Raw genomic sequence first — 20,547 nt, 5'->3', positions numbered from 1 at the left:
ATAAAGGTTAAATACAATACAAAAACAAATAGGAAATGCTTAGAAATTACCAGGCTAAAGCAATGAATGTACAGGCTGAATGAATGGAGATTGTGATGGTAAAATGCTGTACTGATGTGAATGGCTACAGAATCCCAGTCACACACAGGGAACGGGGATTAGAGGTCCTAACATGTGACTTATTAGGATCCCCAGTAGCCAACGGCAACGGAGACAGCTAGTCTTACTGGGATCCGACACATAACGAAAAATACATTACAGACAAAATACTTCACAGTTTACATACATTTAAAAACATTAACATGTAGTGTGTGTATCTAGCAGTTACACATGTCAGTACAGACACACAATAAGTAGGTCACATGTGGGAGAGGCGTTGTGTCGTGAGCTATTGCTTTATAGGTTGTTTCCAAACCAGGTCTGAGGTTCACTAGCGCTGTATAAGATAGAAGGGAGTACCATGCACTCATGGCTCTGTATAATACTGTATGTTTCCTTGAATATGTTCTGGACTTGTGGACTGTGAAAAGACCCCTGGTGGCATGTCTGGTGGGGTAAGAGTGTATGTCAGAGCTGTGTGCACGGTGACTATGGAAACTATTTGGAATTTCCAACACATTCTTATAAAAACAGGAAGTGACGCAGCCAGTCTTTCCTCAACTCTCAGCCAAGAGAGGCTGTGTGCCCTCTGATTACAATGAAGAACAAGATGTGCCACTCTGTTCTGGGCCAGCTGCAGCTTAACTAGGTCTTTCTTTGCAGGACCTAAACATATGACTGGACATTAATCAAGATAAAACTAGAGCCTGCAGGACTTGCCTTGTGGAGTCAAAAAAACATCTTTATTATGGACAGACCTCTCCCCAACTTTACAACCATTGAATCTATATGTTTTGACCATGATAGATTACAATCTAAGGTAACGCCAAGTCTCCTCAACTTGTTCAACGACACACCATTCATTACCAGATCTAGAGGTCTAGAACTTAGGGACTGTGCAGCACACACACACAATCCACTTCAACCAGTTACTGTTGACACTTCAGAATGAAACAAGGCAGGGATTATAATATAGATATAGAAATATAGATAGTAATAAGATAAGTATCATAGCCTACAGGTTACACTGGTCACCGTGGGAACACAATGAGTGGTATTCACACATTCAGTTTATAGTCCTGGTCACCGTGTGAACACAATGAGTGGTATTCACACAATCAGTTTATAGTCCTGGTCACCGCGGGAACACAATGAGTGGTATTCACACATTCAGTTTATAGTCCTGGTCACCGTGTGAACACAATGAGTGGTATTCACACAATCAGTTTATAGTCCTGGTCATCGTGGGAACACAATGAGTGATATTCACACAATCAGTTTATAGTCCTGGTCACCGTGTGAACACAATGAGTGGTATTCACACAATCAGTTTATAGTCCTGGTCATCGTGGGAACACAATGAGTGATATTCACACAATCAGTTTATAGTCCTGGTCACCGTGGGAACACAATGAGTGGTATTCACACAATCAGTTTATAGTCCTGGTCACCATGTGAACACAATGAGTGGTATTCACACATTCAGTTTATAGTCCTGGTCACCGTGGGAACACAATGAGTGATATTCACACAATCAGTTTATAGTCCTGGTCACCGTGGGAACACAATGAGTGGTATTCACACAATCAGTTTATAGTCCTGGTCACCGTGGGAACACAATGAGTGATATTCACACATTCAGTTTATAGTCCTGGTCACCGTGGGAACACAATGAGTGGTATTCACACATTCAGTTTATTGTCCTGGACACCGTGGGAACACAATGAGTGGTATTCACACAATCAGTCTATAGTCCTGGTCACCATGGGAACACAATGAGTGGTATTCACACATTGTTTATAGTCCTGGTCACCGCGGGAACACAATGAGTGGTATTCACACATTGTTTATAGTCCTGGTCACCGCGGGAACACAATGAGTGGTATTCACACATTCAGTTTATAGTCCTGGTCACCGTGGGAACACAATGAGTGGTATTCACACAATCAGTTTATAGTCCTGGTCACCGTGGAAACACAATGAGTGGTATTCACACATTCAGTCTATAGTCCTGGACACCGTGGGAACACAATGAGTGGTATTCACACAATCAGTTTATAGTCCTGGTCACCGTGGAAACACAATGAGTGGTATTCACACAATCAGTCTATAGTCCTGGACACCGTGGGAACACAATGAGTGGTATTCACACAATCAGTTTATAGTCCTGGTCACCGTGGGAACACAATGAGTGGTATTCACACATTCAGTTTATAGTCCTGGTCACCGTGGGAACACAATGAGTGGTATTCACACAATCAGTTTATAGTCCTGGTCACCGTGGGAACACAATGAGTGGTATTCACACATTCAGTTTATAGTCCTGGTCACCGTGGGAACACAATGAGTGGTATTCACACATTCAGTTTATAGTCCTGGACACCGTGGGAACACAATGAGTGGTATTCACACATTCAGTTTATAGTGCTGGTCACCGTGGGAACACAATGAGTGGTATTCACACATTCAGTTTATAGTCCTGGACAGGATGAGGTGAAGCCTTCCGTCAGGAGAGCTGTGATTGGCTCAGGTGAGGGAATAGCATTCATCGCCTGCATTGACCTTTGACTCATGGCAGGGCACGAGTTAATCAACTGTCCACATTAATGGAGGGTACTTTGTACTCTCACAACGTCTGCCACCGACGGTGTGAAGACTAAGATCTCACAGATACCAAACAGTACACTTTCCCATGGACACCTGAGGGTAATACCTGTTCACTGTCAGAAAAGCAGAAATCACACACATTCTAAAATGGTGTCTTACTACACACAAACACTTTTAACCAGATCATTTTCAGTCTGTTTACAGAACACACAACATTGTATGATAGAACTGTGTTATTTGACGTGTCAAGTTAAAAGCTTATTAAACGCGTCAAATAGTGTTATTTGCGTGCATCTTTTTTGACACGCAAACACCCAAACGGCGTTCCGTATTATGTATGTCGTGAAGCTAATAGCAGTGACGCTATTACTGTGGAACTCCGGTAGGGCAACATCTGGAAAAATAGCGCACTTGGTAACGTTAGTGTGTACCGGTGCTCGACCAGTCGGCGAAAGCCAAAATCACCCTCGACATAGAACGGTTGATTGTCAAGGGCATGAATTCAATTACCTTGCCGTTTTAATGGATTTTGCCTTTGTGTTGTCTCACTGAAATGTTCTTATTCTTTCAAATGACTGCTCGACATGTTGACTGCTCGATCCACACAGCAGACATTGTGGGCTAGGTTAGGAATGCTGTGTTGCACTACACGTGTATCAGCTTTGACATGGGTTTTGCACATCGGCGTTAAACTAGACATTGGGCCGATACCGACGTTGGCATTTTTAGCTAATATCGGCCGATTCCGATATGTTCGTGCATCCCTAGTCTGTTTGTGTCTGTGGGTATCTTTTATCTCTGAGGTACAAAGTGTGTTGTGATGGGACAGACAGGATGTGATTTGCTCAGTAAATGGTACTCACTTCCTGTGCACCTGCCACAGGCCCAGCCCCAGGATTAGGGTTGCAGACGGAGTGGAGGGCTCTGACCGGGGGTTCGGGTTTAGTCATGTCCAGAACAGACAGAGTGGAGACAGCTCTGACCGGGGGTTCGGGTTTAGTCATCTCCAGAACAGACGGAGTGGAGACAGCTCTGACCGGGGGTTTGGGTTTAGTCATCTCCAGAACAGACAGAGTGGAGGGCTCTGACCGGGGGTTTGGGTTTAGTCATCTCCAGAACAGACAGAGTGGAGACAGCTCTGACCGGGGGTTTGGGTTTAGTCATCTCCAGAACAGACAGAGTGGAGACAGCTCTGACCGGGGGTTTGGGTTTAGTCATCTCCAGAACAGACGGAGTGGAGACAGCTCTGACCGGGGGTTTGGGTTTAGTCATCTCCAGAACAGACAGAGTGGAGACAGCTCTGACCGGGGGTTTGGGTTTAGTCATCTCCAGAACAGACAGAGTGGAGACAGCTCTGACCGGGGGTTTGGGTTTAGTCATCTCCAGAACAGACAGAGTGGAGACAGCTCTGACCGGGGGTTTGGGTTTAGTCATCTCCAGAACAGACGGAATGGAGACAGCTCTGACCGGGGGTTTGGGTTTAGTCATCTCCAGAACAGACGGAGTGGAGACGGCTCTGATTTAATGACGGAGACTAAATGGGACCTGACCTTCCCTCCCAAAGCTTCCCAGTCCCATCACCTCCATCAACACCATTCACATCATGAGCCTCAAATATAACCACACACACACACTCACTCACTCACTCCCACACACACACACACTCCCACACACACACACACACACACACACACACACACACACACACACACACACACACACACACACACACACACACACACACACACACACACACACACACACGGGGTGAACTGCAGGCTTGGTTCACAGCATCAGGTTCAGATCATGTATAAAAGACAAACAGCTTGTAAGGAGGACGCCGCCTGCTGTGTGGTGTCAGGAGTCCATCTGTACCCTGTGTGTGGTGCCAGGGGTCCATCTGTACCCTGTGTGTGGTGCCAGGGGTCCATCTGTACCCTGTGTGTGGTGTCAGGAGTCCATCTGTACCCTGTGTGTGGTGTCAGGAGTCCATCTGTACCCTGTGTGTGGTGCCAGGAGTCCATCTGTACCCTGTGTGTGGTGTCAGGAGTCCATCTGTACCCTGTGTGTGGTGTCAGGAGTCCATCTGTACCCTGTGTGTGGTGTCAGGAGTCCATCTGTACCCTGTGTGTGGTGTCAGGGATCCATCTGTACCCTGTGTGTGGTGTCAGGGGTCCATCTGTACCCTGTGTGTGGTGCCAGGAGTCCATCTGTACCCTGTGTGTGGTGTCAGGAGTCCATCTGTACCCTGTGTGTGGTGCCAGGAGTCCATCTGTACCCTGTGTGTGGTGTCAGGAGTCCATCTGTACCCTGTGTGTGGTGCCAGGAGTCCATCTGTACCCTGTGTGTGGTGTCAGGAGTCCATCTGTACCCTGTGTGTGGTGCCAGGAGTCCATCTGTACCCTGTGTGTGGTGCCAGGAGTCCATCTGTACCCTGTGTGTGGTGCCAGGAGTCCATCTGTACCCTGTGTGTGGTGCCAGGAGTCCATCTGTACCCTGTGTGTGGTGTCAGGAGTCCATCTGTACCCTGTGTGTGGTGTCAGGGGTCCATCTGTACCCTGTGTGTGGTGTCAGGAGTCCATCTGTACCCTGTGTGTGGTGTCAGGAGTCCATCTGTACCCTGTGTGTGGTGTCAGGAGTCCATCTGTACCCTGTGTGTGGTGTCAGGAGTCCATCTGTACCCTGTGTGTGGTGCCAGGAGTCCATCTGTACCCTGTGTGTGGTGTCAGGAGTCCATCTGTACCCTGTGTGTGGTGCCAGGGGTCCATCTGTACCCTGTGTGTGGTGTCAGGAGTCCATCTGTACCCTGTGTGTGGTGCCAGGAGTCCATCTGTACCCTGTGTGTGGTGTCAGGAGTCCATCTGTACCCTGTGTGTGGTGCCAGGGGTCCATCTGTACCCTGTGTGTGGTGTCAGGAGTCCATCTGTACCCTGTGTGTGGTGTCAGGAGTCCATCTGTACCCTGTGTGTGGCACCGATTTGTAAGTCGCTCTGGATAAGAGCGTCTGCTAAATGACTTAAATGTAAATGTAATGTAAATGTTTGCCTGAGGAAATAGGAGCGTTTGAGGCACTTTTGCGTGCAGCATATGGTTCTCCAATGGAGAAGTTCCCTGGCTGTGTTGTAGTCATCGTCACTCTTCGTCAGAACTCTGCTGTGTCCATGTCTCCGGCAGGCCGTCTGTAGACCTGGGTTAAACTTCCCGCCTTTGAGCTGATGGGAGGAGCTTTGTGATGGGAGGGGCTTTGTGATGGGAGGGGCTTTGTGATGGGAGGGGCTTTGTGATGGGAGGGGCTTTGATGTAGACTAGAGGTGTGAGATGAGCAAAAGAGGAGAAGGACGACTCCTGCTGTTACATTAGCACTAATAAGTCAGCCAGTTGCTATCAAGACCCAGCTTACAGCTACATTAAAGTAAACCAACGTTTTGCTAATACATAACACCATCTAATAGGGCTGGGCGATATGGCCCAAATATATAATATCCCGGAAGGACGGTATTTGACGGGATTTTAGGTTGATGAATAATACACAATTCTTTCTCCATTCTTGTTGTTCTATATTGTACAATTCAACTTTAACCAAATACAATTTCCTACATTTCCATCAATTTCTTCATTTCCTGCACTCATTTGCGATCATCATTTTCACACTGCCACGCAGGGCTGCACGATATTGGCCACCCAAAAAAATTAAGGCCTTATTTTTTTTACTAAATGTTGCAATTGCGATTTGACTTCTAATTTAGATCAAAACACTGTATCAACTAGCTACCGTTGAAATCATGGAAATAGAATAATTATTTTAATTCTATAGTCAGAATATAAATAAGTGGGCATTTTGAACACACAGTGTTGGTTGGCATGACAACAAATGAAAATGCCAGGGAGGAGCTACCTCATGTAGCTAACATATTCATGCTTCTCCTGATCTTATTGCTTTAGAAGATACTGTTTCACAAACAACATGCTGATTTAGGCCTCCACCATCACTGGTATCAGGCTGTATTCACTAGCTACATTTGCTCTGACTCAGTACATCTATTATCTAGCTAGCGGCTAACACGATACAGAACAACTCGCTAAGAAAAGACAAACTAGCTGTTTGCAGATGTAAGAAACAGAAGGGTAAATTCTAGAAGGCTAGTGTATTGATATTGTTGCGTGTGCTGCATTGACCATGCAGACTGAACACACGTGTCTGGAGGTCCAGAAACAACATATGGGCTCCTTGAGTGACACGGGGCGGGGTTAGGTCTGTGTGGAAAAGGCATAGAGAGAGAGAGAGAGAGCAGAGAGAGAAAGGGAGGGAGAGCAGAGAGAGAGAGAGAGCAGAGAGAGAAAGGGAGGGAGAGCAGAGAGAGAGAGAGAGAGAGAGCAGAGAGAGAGAGGGAGAACAGAGAGAGACGGAGGGAGAGCAGAGAGAGAGAGAGCAGAGAGAGCGAGGGAAAGCAGAGAGAGAGAGGGAGAGGGAGCAGAGAGAGAGAGAGAGAGGGAGAGCAGAGAGAGAGGGAGAGCAGAGAGAGAGAGGGAGAGCAGAGAGAGAGAGGGAGAGCAGAGAGAGAGAGAGAGAGAGAGCAGAGAGAGAGAGGGAGAGCAGAGAGAGAGAGGGAGAGCAGAGAGAGAGGGAGAGAGAGCAGAGAGAGAGTGAGAGAGAGAGCAGAGAGAGAGAGGGAGAGCAGAGAGAGAGAGGGAGAGCAGAGAGAGAGAGAGAGAGAGAGGGAGAGCAGAGAGAGAGAGGAGGGGAGAGCAGAGAGAGGGGGAGAGCAGAGAGAGAGAGGGAGAGCAGAGAGAGAGAGGGAGAGCACTAGGGAAGTCCATTAAAAACAAATTCTTATTTACAATGACGGCCGACATAGAAGGTAAAGTAAAAACCCAAACCGGTCCGTGCATCAATATCGGTATATAGTAAAATACGGTATACCGCACAGCCCTTCCATCTAACCAATTATCAGAAAATGTTAGCTATATGCAGTTATCTTAGCCAGCAAGCGAGTCAGCCAGCTAATGTTAGCTATTAGCCAAATAACGTTAGCTATTAGCCAAATAACGTTAGCTATTAGCCTAGCCAACAAGCACAGTTATGGTTGGCATGCTAGAGCCCAACTACTGGAGACCAGTTAGAACACAACATAACGGCTTCCCACTAGATAACACAGTCACAAAGTCCTTGAAGAGCATGAGATGTGGGTAACATTAGCCAGCATGAGCTAGCTACCGAGTTACCATAGGAACAGAGGACATCCTGCCTTGTTTCCTTTTTTTGGTGCCATTGTTATGAACTTGTGTGGTAGAGAACCTTTATAGTTCTGAGAGCTGATTGGCTGACGGTGGGACGTGCCTCATAAGTGCTCTGAGCACTGCTCACACTCAGCGATGACGGCTGACTTGAGGCCCAATACATTCAACATGTTAAATTATTGTGATGTCGTAAGAGCCTGTAGAGTGGAGTAAGCTACCGTGGCAGCCCCCACAGCCTGTACAGTGGAGAAAGCTACCGCGGCAGCCCCCACAGCCTGTAGAGTGGAGTAAGCTACCGTGGCAGCCCCCACAGCCTGTAGAGTGGAGAAAGCTACCGAGGCAGCCCCCACAGCCTGTAGAGTGGAGAAAGCTACCGCGGCAGCCCCCACAGCCTGTACAGTGGAGTAAGCTACAATGGCAGCCCCCACAGCCTGTACAGTGGAGAAAGCTACCGAGGCAGCCCCCACAGCCTGTAGAGTGGAGTAAGCTACCGTGGCAGCCCCCACAGCCTGTACAGTGGAGAAAGCTACCGTGGCAGCCCCCACAGCCTGTAGAGTGGAGAAAGCTACCGCGGCAGCCCCCACAGCCTGTAGAGTGGAGTAAGCTACCGTGGCAGCCCCCACAGCCTGTACAGTGGAGAAAGCTACCGTGGCAGCCCCACAGCCTGTAGAGTGGAGAAAGCTACCGTGGCAGCCCCACAGCCTGTAGAGTGGAGAAAGCTACCGTGGCAGCCCCACAGCCTGTACAGTGGAGAAAGCTACCGTGGCAGCCCCACAGCCTGTAGAGTGGAAAAAGCTACCGAGGCAGCCCCCACAGCCTGTAGAGTGGAGAAACCTACCGTGGCAGCCCCCACAGCCTGTAGAGTGGAGAAAGCTACCGCGGCAGCCCCCACAGCCTGTAGAGTGGAGTAAGCTACCGCGGCAGCCCCCACAGCCTGTACAGTGGAGAAAGCTACCGTGGCAGCCCCACAGCCTGTACAGTGGAGAAAGCTACCGAGGCAGCCCCCACAGCCTGTAGAGTGGAGAAAGCTACCGCGGCAGCCCCCACAGCCTGTAGAGTGGAGAAAGCTACCGCGGCAGCCCCCACAGCCTGTAGAGTGGAGAAAGCTACCGCGGCAGCCCCCACAGCCTGTAGAGTGGAGAAAGCTACCGCGGCAGCCCCCACAGCCTGTAGAGTGGAGAAAGCTACCGCGGCAGCCCCCACAACCTGTAGAGTGGAGAAAGCTACCGCGGCAGCCCCCACAGCCTGTAGAGTGGAGAAAGCTACCGCGGCAGCCCCCACAGCCTGTAGAGTGGAGAAAGCGAGAGTTGAATCAGGTATGTATTAACACTTTACGGGGCTGCCACGCTAGGTTTTACTCCGGATTTACTCCGATTTGGAAAGAATGGGCCGGGATCTGATCGGGAGCCTGTAGATCGAGCTAAAAGCGTGTCCACGTTTAGCTGGTGTCTCTTTAAGTCTGCTGTCTGCCTGAAGATCTTCCCACACTGACAGAAGTGGTACAGGGCTTCTCTCCTGTGTGAGTTAACTTGTGTGCCCTCAGATGTGATGACTGACGGAAACTCTTCCCACATTGAGGGCAGTGGTAAGGCTTCTCTCCTGTGTGAGTTTGACAATGTTTCTTCAGGTATCTTGCCAGACTGAAGCTCTTCCCACACTGAGTGCAGTGGTAATTCTTCTCTCCTGTGTGAGTTAACTGGTGGGCTGTCACATTTGATGAATGACTGAAACTCTTTCCACATTGAAGGCAGTGGTAAGGCTTTTCTACTGTGTGAGTTAACTGGTGTGCCCTCAGGCTTCCTGTTTGACTGAAGCTCTTCTCACACTGGGAGCAGTGATAAGGCATCTTTCTTGTGTGAGTAAGCTGGTGTCTATTTAAGGTCTGTAAAAGAGGAAAACTCATCCCACAAACAGAGCAGTGGTACGGCTTCTCTCCCGAGTGAGTTCGATGGTGTGTCTTCAGGTGTCCTGCCTGACTGAAGCTCTTCCCACACTGAGAGCAGTGGTATGGCTTCTCTCCTGTGTGAATTAGCTGGTGTGCCTTTAGAGCTCCTGCCCGTCCGAAGCTCTTCCCACACTGAAAGCAGTGGTACGGCTTCTCTCCTGTGTGTATTCTCTTGTGTTCGTTTAGCTGTCCTTCCATACGGAAGCTCTTCCCACATTGGAAGCAGTGGAAAGGCTTCTCTCCTGTATGTATTCTCTGATGCCTCTTCAAATTGAACGAACAGCTGAAAGTCTTCCTACATTGGGAGCAGTGGTACAACTTCTTTCCTGTGTGAGTAAGCTGGTGCGTCTTCAAGCTGCTTGGTGTCTGAAATCTCTTGCCACATTGACCACACGGGTACGTTTTCTTCCTTTTGAGGGTCTTTTTGTGTGGTATGAGGTGAGTTGGACAAATAAAACTGCCTCTGCAATCTGAACAGGGGTGGGGTCTACAAGTGTGTCTTCTTAACTCCTCTGGCTCATAGAAACTAGTGAAGCAGTCCATGCAGTGGTGATGTTTCTGTCTTGAGTTCCTCTGTGTGTGTTGTTTATGGTTTCCTGATGCTGTGGAACTGGGCTCACTGTCTGAACCTGGGTTGGAGATCTCTCCTGTGAGAATATGAACAGATATGGGGTTAGAATCAGGAACAGAAGCATTGGCTTTAGACTTGTTTAAAAACTATTACGATCACTTTATTTGTCCAATTAGAACACAAGGTCCAACGGAATTGTGACTTCCTGTTTAAAACCAACATAAACATACAGGTTGGAGCAGAGGGCTGGCGTACTATGGGGGCACGTGGACCAGTTGTTGTGGGGGTTAAGAGTCTTAGTCAAGGGCACAACAGCAGGTGATGGCACTAGCCCAAGCTTACAGCTTTTTATTCATTGTTTCATTAATTAACAGTTGATTAACAGCAGATTTCATAATTTACTGGGCACCACACGGGCAATGAAAACAACGACTTTCTAATTAGAACCATCTACCATCCACAGATATACACTCCGACTTGGGGAAAGAGTTGCCAAGCAGTCAGAGACACAGGTTGGTGAACTGTGGGTTAGTGGTATACTGCTACACGGAGTATATCATCTCTGTCTAAAAGCTGGACTAACTTTAACAATAGTATATCATCTCTGTCTAAAAGCTGGGCTAACTTTAACAATAGTATATCATCTCTGTCTAAAAGCTGGACTAACTTTAACAATAGTATATCATCTCTGTCTAAAAACTGGACTAACTTTAACAATAGTATATCATCTCTGTCTAAAAGCTGGGCTAACTTTAACAATAGTATATCATCTCTGTCTAAAAGCTGGACTAACTTTAACAATAGCATATAATCTCTGTCTAAAAGCTGGGCTAACTTTAACAATAGCATATAATCTCTGTCTAAAAGCTGGGCTAACTTCAACAATAGTATATCATCTCTGTCTAAAAGCTGGGCTAACTTCAACAATAGTATATCATCTCTGTCTAAAAGCTGGGCTAACTTCAACAATAGTATATCATCTCTGTCTAAAAGCTGGGCTAACTTTAACAATAGTATATCATCTCTGTCTAAAAGCTGGGCTAACTTTAACAATAGTATATCATCTCTGTCTAAAGGCTGGACTAACTTTAACAACAGTTTATCATCTCTGTCTAAAAGCTGGACTAACTTTAACAATAGTATATCATCTCTGTCTAAAAGCTGGGCTAACTTCAACAATAGTATATCATCTCTGTCTAAAAGCTGGGCTAACTTCAACAATAGTATATAATCTCTGTCTAAAAGCTGGGCTAACTTCAACAATAGTATATAATCTCTGTCTAAAAGCTTGGCTAACTTTAACAATAGTATATCATCTCAGTCTAAAAGCTGGGCTAACTTTAACAATAGTATATCATCTCTGTCTAAAAACTGGGCTAACTTCAACAATAGTATATAATCTCTGTCTAAAAGCTGGGCTAACTTTAACAACAGTATATCATCTCTGTCTAAAAGCTGGGCTAACTTTAACAATAGTATATCATCTCTGTCTAAAAGCTGGGCTAACTTCAACAATAGTATATCATCTCAGTCTAAAAGCTGGGCTAACTTTAACAACAGTATATCATCTCTGTCTAAAAACTGGGCTAACTTCAACAATAGTATATAATCTCTGTCTAAAAGCTGGGCTAACTTTAACAACAGTATATCATCTCTGTCTAAAAGCTGGGCTAACTTTAACAATAGTATATCATCTCTGTCTAAAAACTGGGCTAACTTCAACAATAGTATATAATCTCTGTCTAAAAGCTGGGCTAACTTTAACAACAGTATATCATCTCTGTCTAAAAGCTGGGCTAACTTCAACAATAGTTGTGGGAAGTGAGCTGTCAATAATAGCAATAATAATTTTGGAATCCCCTGTGGCCACCAACCTCTCCGTACTCCACACCTGAACTTACCTGGGTCAGTGATACTATCTACTTCCTCCTCTTCCTCTAGATCTGGAGCAGACACATCCCTGTTCGCCTCCTCTTTGACAGGTCTCTCCTCCACCTCCTCCTCCTCTTTGACTGCACTCTCCTCCTCTGCCTCCTCCTCTTTGACAGGTCTCTCCTCCTCCGCCTCCTCCTCTTTGACTGCTCTCTCCTCCTCCGCGACTGCTCTCTCCTCCTCCGCCTCCTCTTTGACTGCTCTCTCCTCCTCCGCCCCCTCCTCTTTGACAGCTCTCTCCTGCACTTCCTCAATGACAGCTCTCTCCTCCACCTCCTCTTTGACTGCCCTCTCCTCCACCTCCTCTTTGACTGCCATATCTTCCTCTAGGACTTCTGGCTCCTCTTTAACAATCACATTGAGTTCCAGTGGTTGACTGCAGTCCTCCAGCTTCACTGAGACCATCTCTGGACCCTGCTTTGAGGTTCTCTGGGCTGGAACACCACAGCCAGACCCCTGGGACTTGGGTTCAGACATGGAAGGCTACAGATGGATTCAAAAGAGGCACAAAAAAAAGAAAGGTGAGTTTCACAAACAGGATGAGTTTCACTAGAACAGCTTTGCTAATAAAGTGATAGATACACCACGTATAAAACATATTCCATCTGCTAGGATTCTGCTAAGAAAACGTAGCTAGCTAGCCAACATTGCTGTGGCAACGATCGCTAACGTTAGCCATTTGAGCTAATTGGGTTAACTTTAGCTTACTGATACATTTTACCGTCACCTTTCTCAATAGGGTGGGATGATATCTAGCTAGATACAATTACAAGCAAGAAGTTTGCTAGTTTAAAGCAAAGGTGAACCAAAATGACATTTGATATCACGCTGGCTGAATGATTAAGTAAATGACTACTAAAACTGAAGTTAGGCAGCTAAGGTTAACTAGCTAGCTAACAAACACTGCGGTCAAGTGATCCAACACTCGCAAAACTCGGTAAAGCCATCCTCTTCAGTTTCCTTATGAATTTGCGAATACACAACACTATACGGTATCGTGTGTTTTCTGGGAGGGAGACTGAGTTGGATGCTGTCATGCTCAGATAGAGACGACGGCTTCAAATCGTTACCAAGAAAACAACTTGAATCACACTTATTCAATCTTCCAGAATCAACATGATACCAAATGGTTGATTTCATTTTGGAGCATTATCAAGGCTGCAGTAGGTGGTGCGGTTTATCAAGGCTGCAGTAGGTGGTGCGGTTTATCAAGGCTGCAGTAGGTGGTGCGGGTTATCAAGGCTGCAGTAGGTGGTGCGGTTTATCAAGGCTGCAGTAGGTGGTGCGGTTTATCAAGGCTGCAGTAGGTGGTGCGGGTTATCAAGGCTGCAGTAGGTGGTGCGGTTTATCAAGGCTGCAGTAGGTGGTGCGGTTTATCAAGGCTCCAGTAGGTGGTGCGGTTTATCAAGGCTGCAGTAGGTGGTGCGGGTTATCAAGGCTGCAGTAGGTGGTGCGGTTTATCAAGGCTGCAGTAGGTGGTGCGGTTTATCAAGGCTGCAGTAGGTGGTGCGGTTTATCAAGGCTGCAGTAGGTGGTGCGGTTTATCAAGGCTGCAGTAGGTGGTGCGGGTTATCAAGGCTGCAGTGGCTGGTGCGGGTTATCAAGGCTGCAGTAGGTGGTGCGGTTTATCAAGGCTGCAGTAGGTGGTGCGGGTTATCAAGGCTGCAGTAGGTGGTGCGGTTTATCAAGGCTGCAGTAGGTGGTGCGGTTTATCAAGGCTGCAGTAGGTGGTGCGGTTTATCAAGGCTGCAGTAGGTGGTGCGGGTTATCAAGGCTGCAGTAGGTGGTGCGGTTTATCAAATGTTACATTGTTAAAGATGTGTTTACAGTCATGACATTACCAACACACACACAGCAAGATGTCAGCTTGATATACGTTTTAGTAGATCAATAATCCAGTGTGATGACCATGACATACCATACCCATCATGACATCTTAAAGATGTGTTGTGACACATGTACCACTTGTAGATGTGTAATCCACTGTCATTAACATTGTAAAGTATAACATGCCCATATTACGCCAGCTACAACATTGGAAAAACACTGGTTTACAGTATATTACAGTGAACTTTGAGTTATTTCAATTCAAATTGAACAGAGTAAAAATGGATGGTAAACATGTCTGCCACTAGTAGGTTAAGTGTACCCATTATGGCCAACAAAATATCAGTTTAAACATCTCTAACATATAGTGCCTTAACTTTTGTAAGAAAAGTGGATATAAAATTAAAGAATAATCTCTAATATGAAGATCTATGACTTTACTTACAGATATTTGATCAAATGTGAAAAATCCAGACTGGGCTTAATGGGTACCGAGTGTTCCAAATAAGCCCACCTCTTAAATAAGACATTTTTATTCATTTTCAAATGTTCAAAATTGACAAACTAACATTTCTTAAGTAAAATTATTATATTAATCTCCTGTAAAATGAAAAATAAACTGATTATTGCCATCAGGGCCTTAAATTAAACACCAGCCTACTTCACTGCCAAGTGTAAGAGCAGACCTTCAATTCTAGCCCTTCGGCTGCTGCCATAGAAGTGCCCATCCAAGAAGGCTCAACGTCATTGGCCACAGATAAAATGATGTCAAATCCCATATCTACAGTAGCTTTGATTGGACATCATACTTTCACAATCTTAGCTAGCAGTAATCATCATGAATCAAGTCGACAATCTACTGGCAAATCCTTTTTAATCCTTGTCATATGAAGAGAAATTATAGATAAAACGTATCGGTGCTCATCGGACATAAACATTACACAAGTTGGAAATCGCAAATTCAACAAGTGGTTTGGGAGGAATCAGTGACAGTGGCTGTGTGGTCTCAAAACTGGGATTAAGGGGCTCTTTTCCAAGTTTAAATGGAAAAACATTCAACATTGGCCATGCTGTCAATGAAGCACTCAAAACAACTGTTAACTCTGAGGACCGCCTCACCACCTTCCTGTTCAGCTGAGCCGAGCACAACAATGTGAGTCCAGAATGTCTTGTATGCTGCTGCATAAATGATGTAATATGCCAGGGAGATATGTACACTGTAGCTAAGAAAGTAATACTAAGTGTATGTTGTGTATTAAGATGTTAGTAGCACATGTGCCTTACATTAGAGAAATGTAATCATCGAATATTGTAAGAGCTTTCATTGTCTGCTTATTAGCCCCCTTTATTTATCCTACGGTTCTGACTTGGTGTACAGGGAGAGCACTGTAAGAACAGCCCATGTTCTGAATTCTGTCGCTGTACATTTCAATAGTGCTAAACAAATAGTTATTGACTAATGTTGCTTCCGTCCTAGCTCAGTCATTGTCTTAATTTAAACTACGGATTGCCTCTTATCTGCTTGTCGTCCCCTTATGCCATAGTTTGTACATCTCAACAGTCAGTAGAAACCACATTTGTTTAAGCAAGTCAGCCATATCAGCTATGTTGTTTTTAAAAGGCAGTAAATGAGGCTGAATGAACTGTTTCACTGCCAGACAAGGCTCTGCTGATAGCCAGGTGTAGCAGTGGTAAGATGTTGGGACTCTGCTGTTGGGACAGCTTTATGTAGACCCTAACAGATTGTGGGCACCGTTTGTCACCGTTATAATGCAATGAATGTATTGTTTAGTGTTGTGTAGAGTAGTGGCTTTGCTCGCATGCCACATTTGTTGTTGTTTTTTCACCAAGATGTACATGCTAAAATCGCCAATGGTCCTCCCTCATCTTAAACGGCACCGACAGCCACAATAGTTAATCAAATGCCTGTCCAACTGATCCGTTCTGGCGCCGGCCCTGGCCCTGCCCACTTACTATCTAGTGATCAGGCTGCCTGGTTGAAATGAACGATTCACAAATCACATATTTGACATTGTCTTGATGACGAATAATGTGATCAGTCACAACACAGCGTCTTGAAGATAGCTAGCTAAACAAATGTGCATGCTAACAATGATTGCTAGCTACCCTAGGTTGAAGATGAAAACCTAGGCAACTTCAACGTCAACCTACTATAGCTAACGTTAGCTAGATAACATGGCTAAACCGTCTCTAATGTCCTGAAGACTAGCTATTATGTACATAGAATCGTTATAGGATGTTTTAATGTTTGATCTTACTTTGGAACGGGACTTTGAAACGTTGACTACCGACGATACTAACAACAACTAACTAGCTAGCGTAACCCCGAACTACCTCCTTTCCCAGAACGACGTCACAGATAGAACAATGAGCCAGATATTTCCCCGGATATATAAGTGTGAAGCATCCGGTTGGCGTTTCTTCTCACTACCAAATATGGTGATGAGAGGATGCCCAGTGGACGGCAGTGGGAGAAGATAGATTTTGTACTACATCATGCAAACTTTCACATCGATGAAACATTTGATCTCAATACAGTTTTTTGTTCCCAAAACTATCACATTTTTGTAGATTTTACCCTTTGCCAAAGTAACAAAAAGCACGAATTTGTTCCCACTTTAAAGGACAGGCTGTGGTCCATCTTGAGTTAGTTATAACAAAATATTTGACAAAATCTTCTTCTATGGTATTACGGCGGTCCGCAAACATACGTTATAGGTGCATGCCACCACCTACTGAGTTGGCTGTGTATCAACCTACTGTTCTCTATTATGAATTAATAACACATTTTATAAATAATTTGCCCTACCAACTAACTCTACACCCATTAAAACCTCACCACTATCCCACTACTTTGACCATATCTGATCCTACACCAGGGCAGCAGCCTGGGAGGACGGGACACTATCATTCAAAACACCTTGTAACTCTTCTGCATTAAATCTCATACACCCAAGTACTTGTCTGCAGCTGGCACCACAACATCTATTTTCCTGGTAACCTCAAACTGTCTTTTTCTCACCGTACACCTCTGAACTCCACCACCATGGGTACCCCTTGCAGTTAACGCGCATACAACTTCTTCCCACCGATACTACACGCTCCTTTGTCTCATGCCCTCCGGCACACTTCTCACATCTAGGAATCTCCCTCCTACACACTTCAGCTCCATGACCATAAGCTTGACACCTAAAACACCGTAATGGATTCAGGACAAAAGCTCTCACGGGATAACTGACACATCCTAACTTGACTTTGTCGGGTAAAAACTGCATCAAAACTCAACAGGACAGACAGTATCTTCTGTTTCACCATTCTGTCCACCGGGTCTGCGTCGCACCAAACGGCAGGCATGGCATACACTGGGAATCTTCTATTTCAATTGCTCCTCCTCAACACTTAATGCCACCCCAGTTATCACTCTTTTCAATGGCACCCTGCTCCGGAGAGCAAAGAAATTCACAGCTCTTGTCCCTAGAAACGTGGTTTGGAGCGCCTGATCCCTCTGGATGGAAGAAACGCAAGAAATCACCAACAGTCCACTTCGAGTTACTTTCAATGACTCAACAGTCCCCAACCTCTTCTCCACTCAACCAGAACAAGGTCAAGTGTGGCTCAGTTGGTAGAGCATGGCGTTTGCAACGTCAGGGTTGTGGGTTCGATTCCCACTGGAGGACCAGTACATAAAAATAAATAAATAAATAAATATGAAATGTATGCATTCACTACTGTAAGTCGCTCTGGATAAGAGCGTCTGCTAAATGACTAAAATGTCTATGATCTTTTTCCGGCAGACTAGAATTTCCGGTAGACTAGTCGCTTTTTTGGCTTAGTTTTGCATTTATCAAAACAAAAAGGGAAACGGGAAAAAGACTATTTGCACCACCGACCCTAAACACTAAAACCAAAAGTCATGAAACACCTTATCTTACTACTCCTGGGAGGACGGTACTCTTTCTTTCAACACCCCCTGCAACGTGTCGGGTAAAACTCTTTGGCCGAAAAAAATATTTCACTCCAAATAACTTTTCTGCTGCTACTACTTTTATCTTCTGTGACTTCCTTTCCATCCGTGCAGTACAGTTAATTACCATAGCAACGAACATCAACAAACCAACCGTACTAAACACAAACTGTTTGGGTCACTCAGTGGTGGCCTACTACTAGTATTTTGTCATGATCCTTCACTCTTTGCCCATCATCCTCTACTTCTATGATCCTCTATGAACCTTCACTGCCTCAGCATACAAAACTTTTTTTGCCCCATTCGAACTCTGTCAGTCTCAACCGGTATCTCTCTCGCACGGCACTTCGGATCCCCAGCTGCATGGCCGCCCCCACAGTTGACACTGCTTTCTTTATCCCAACTATACACTCCCTCTGACTATGCCCCCCTGCACATTTCTCACAGCGTGGGATCTCCCTTCTACACACTGGTTGCAACACGTCCGAATCCTTGACACCTCAAACACCGTAGCGGGTTCGGAACAAAGGCCCTCACAGAATAGCAAATATAACCTAATCTGACCTTATCAGGTAGAAACTCTGTGTCAAAGCTCAACAAGACAGACAGGGTATTCTCAGTCTCGCCATTGCCACCGGGTCTGTGTCTTACCAAACGGTGGGTTTAACAAACACCAGGAATATGTTTAATTTGATCCACCTCTACACTACCCCACTGATCATCTCTGAGTGGTGCCCTACTCCGTAGAGCAAATCAAAACACGTGAAACGAAGCGTCCGCTTCCTCTGAGCGGAGGATGCACGCAAAAAAATCTCAACAATTCTCGAAACGTTCACAGATGTAACCATTCCCAGTTTGTCCTTTACCCAGCCCGACACATTATGGGGGTCGGCCAAAAAGCAGAAATCCACTCTTTCCAAAAATCTCCACTACTCCTGTCGCTGCTGGTCGGCACACTTCATCCTGGTCTGGCTCAACATCAGAGCGCTCAGCATAGCCAACTGACTCAATTTCAAGATCTTCAAAGTTCTCAAGAGAGCATGAAGAGCTACACGTAAGTTTACTTGGTTTGTATTCAGGAGATGTAGGTATGTACTCGAGACAAAGGTGGTAAACAGGAGACAAAGGTCTGATCTTTTTGCCATTCTTTCGCCTTCACTTCACTGTCATCGTGAGAATACTCATCTATGTACTCAAGACAGACAAGGCTGCGATAGATGCATACATTGCGCAACTGCACTAAATCATTATTTTGCTGCCTACGTTCATGTACCCATTGATTCTTGAAGAATATAACTTAGAAATTATTCACAAGCTTAGATAAACTCTTACCCCATCAAAACCCAAAATATTAAACAAAGCTTGTTTTACTCCAGTGTTGATAAATAAAATGTAAACCAACACTACATAGCTTCAAAACTATCATGGATGCATGTTCAGTCCTGCATCCATAGCTCTGTCTAGGAATTTGAGAGTGGTTACACGCAGCAATTTACATAAATGCTTTATGTTTTCTACTGCTGATTGCCATTTTAAGAATATGATCTTATATCTTCATACATTTTTGTTTGGAAACAATGGTCAGCTCAGATAATACGTGAAGCACCTTGATCAAGGTTCCGCTATTTGAAGAAAGCAACTTCTTCTTTAATATGTATTGGCGGAAAGGTGCATGCAGTGCCACCTACAGTACTGGAGTGTGAGGCCAGTCATGGCAGGAAAGCAACTTCTTTACTCAAGCTGTTTAAATTACAGGTCGCCACCTTCTGGTTCAACGAAGCTACTACACCCACTGCATTCAACTTCACTGACATCTCTTCAAGTAGGTTAGGTGGTGATATTTTATACAAACCAGTATCCTGAATGATGCCTGAACCCTGTACTAAGAAACATAAAAAAAAAAAGCAGTAACGTAAATTACTTTTTTATTTACCTTCAGTTTTACATCCTGTTAGTATAGGTCAACATAACTTAATGACAGTGAATAATTAAATCCATAATGACAGAAAATGCAGTGTACACAAAGCTGCATACAGTGTTTCAACTTATGTAAATTATATACACACACACACACACACACACACACTTGGAGTAGGGTTTAAAAATTAAATAAACAAAAAAAATGCCAGGTTTTCCAGAAATCCTGGTTGGAGGATTCCGGATGTTCTTCTTATTGCCCCACGATTCCAGGATTTTCTAACCAGGATTTCCAGCAAACCTGGGGAAAGTTAGTTGAATTGTACAACACTAGCTGGGAGTCTGTGATAGTCTGCTGATGTGTGTTGACCCTTTCCACATTTATGAGACCTTGGGACACTGGATTTGATAAAGGAGAGATTGATG

General features: G+C 45.2%; 1 protein-coding gene across 1 annotated transcript; it reads right to left on the bottom strand.

Annotated features, from left to right (window-relative positions):
- Window positions 1-8,685: 8,685 nt before the first annotated feature.
- Window positions 8,686-12,484, bottom strand: LOC115147662 (zinc finger protein 239). Its single transcript, XM_029689955.1, has 2 exons — window positions 12,362-12,484; window positions 8,686-10,536 (listed from the first exon to the last, which is right to left on the bottom strand). The coding sequence occupies exon 2, from the start codon at window positions 10,430-10,432 to the stop codon at window positions 9,398-9,400; it is 1,035 nt and encodes a 344-aa protein (XP_029545815.1). The 5' UTR covers window positions 10,433-10,536; window positions 12,362-12,484; the 3' UTR covers window positions 8,686-9,397.
- Between the last annotated feature and the right edge of the window lie 8,063 nt (window positions 12,485-20,547).

Source organism: Salmo trutta, chromosome 14 (genome assembly GCF_901001165.1).
Source record: "Salmo trutta chromosome 14, fSalTru1.1, whole genome shotgun sequence".
NCBI lineage: Eukaryota > Metazoa > Chordata > Actinopteri > Salmoniformes > Salmonidae > Salmo > Salmo trutta.
This window is presented reverse-complemented; position numbering and strand designations above follow the sequence as displayed.